This window comes from Alligator sinensis, unplaced genomic scaffold (assembly GCF_000455745.1).
Source record: "Alligator sinensis unplaced genomic scaffold, ASM45574v1 scaffold265_1, whole genome shotgun sequence".
In the NCBI taxonomy this organism is placed as follows: domain Eukaryota; kingdom Metazoa; phylum Chordata; order Crocodylia; family Alligatoridae; genus Alligator; species Alligator sinensis.
The window spans coordinates 194,573-195,040 of NW_005842961.1; the positions used below are offsets into that span (position 1 = coordinate 194,573).

Consider the following 468-nt stretch of genomic DNA (forward strand, 5'->3'; position numbering starts at 1 on the left):
GATGCGGTCGACCTCCTGCTGGTAGCGGCGCTTGTCCTTCATGGCACCCTCCTTGGCCTCCCTCAATGCGCCCTCCAGGGCCCGGACGCGCTCAGCCGTAGCGCGAAGTCGTTTCTCCAGCTTTGGAAGCTCGCAGCGCAGATCTGCATTGTCACGAACCAGCTGGGCCGCAAGGGCACCAGGCGTGGGCGGGCGCAGGGGCACGGGGCGCTGCCCCCCCCACACCCCGGTGACATGGGGCAGGAGGGCTCCTGCCCTGTGGGGGCTGAGAGGGGTGGTAAAGCCCCCTCCCCTCCAACCCAAGCAATAGCCCCTCTCTGTGCACAGGTCCTCGCCGAGACCCCCATTGACATGGCGGCCCCCCCCCCCTGCCCCCCCCAGCACCGTGGAGCCAGGCCAGCCCTTCTCTGTGGGACTGGGGGGGACACCCCGAGCACCCCCATGCCGCCCCCCGGGTGGCAGTCAGCA

General features: G+C 70.3%; 1 protein-coding gene across 1 annotated transcript in view; it reads right to left on the minus strand.

The window, feature by feature from the left end:
• Nucleotides 1–468, minus strand: part of KIF5A (kinesin family member 5A) — a 13,977-nt gene that overhangs the window by 2,039 nt on the left and 11,470 nt on the right. Inside the window, exon 20 of the mRNA XM_006036406.1 lies at nucleotides 6–251. Coding sequence (XP_006036468.1) covers nucleotides 6–251 — 246 coding nt within the window. The remainder of the gene's footprint in view (nucleotides 1–5; nucleotides 252–468) is intronic.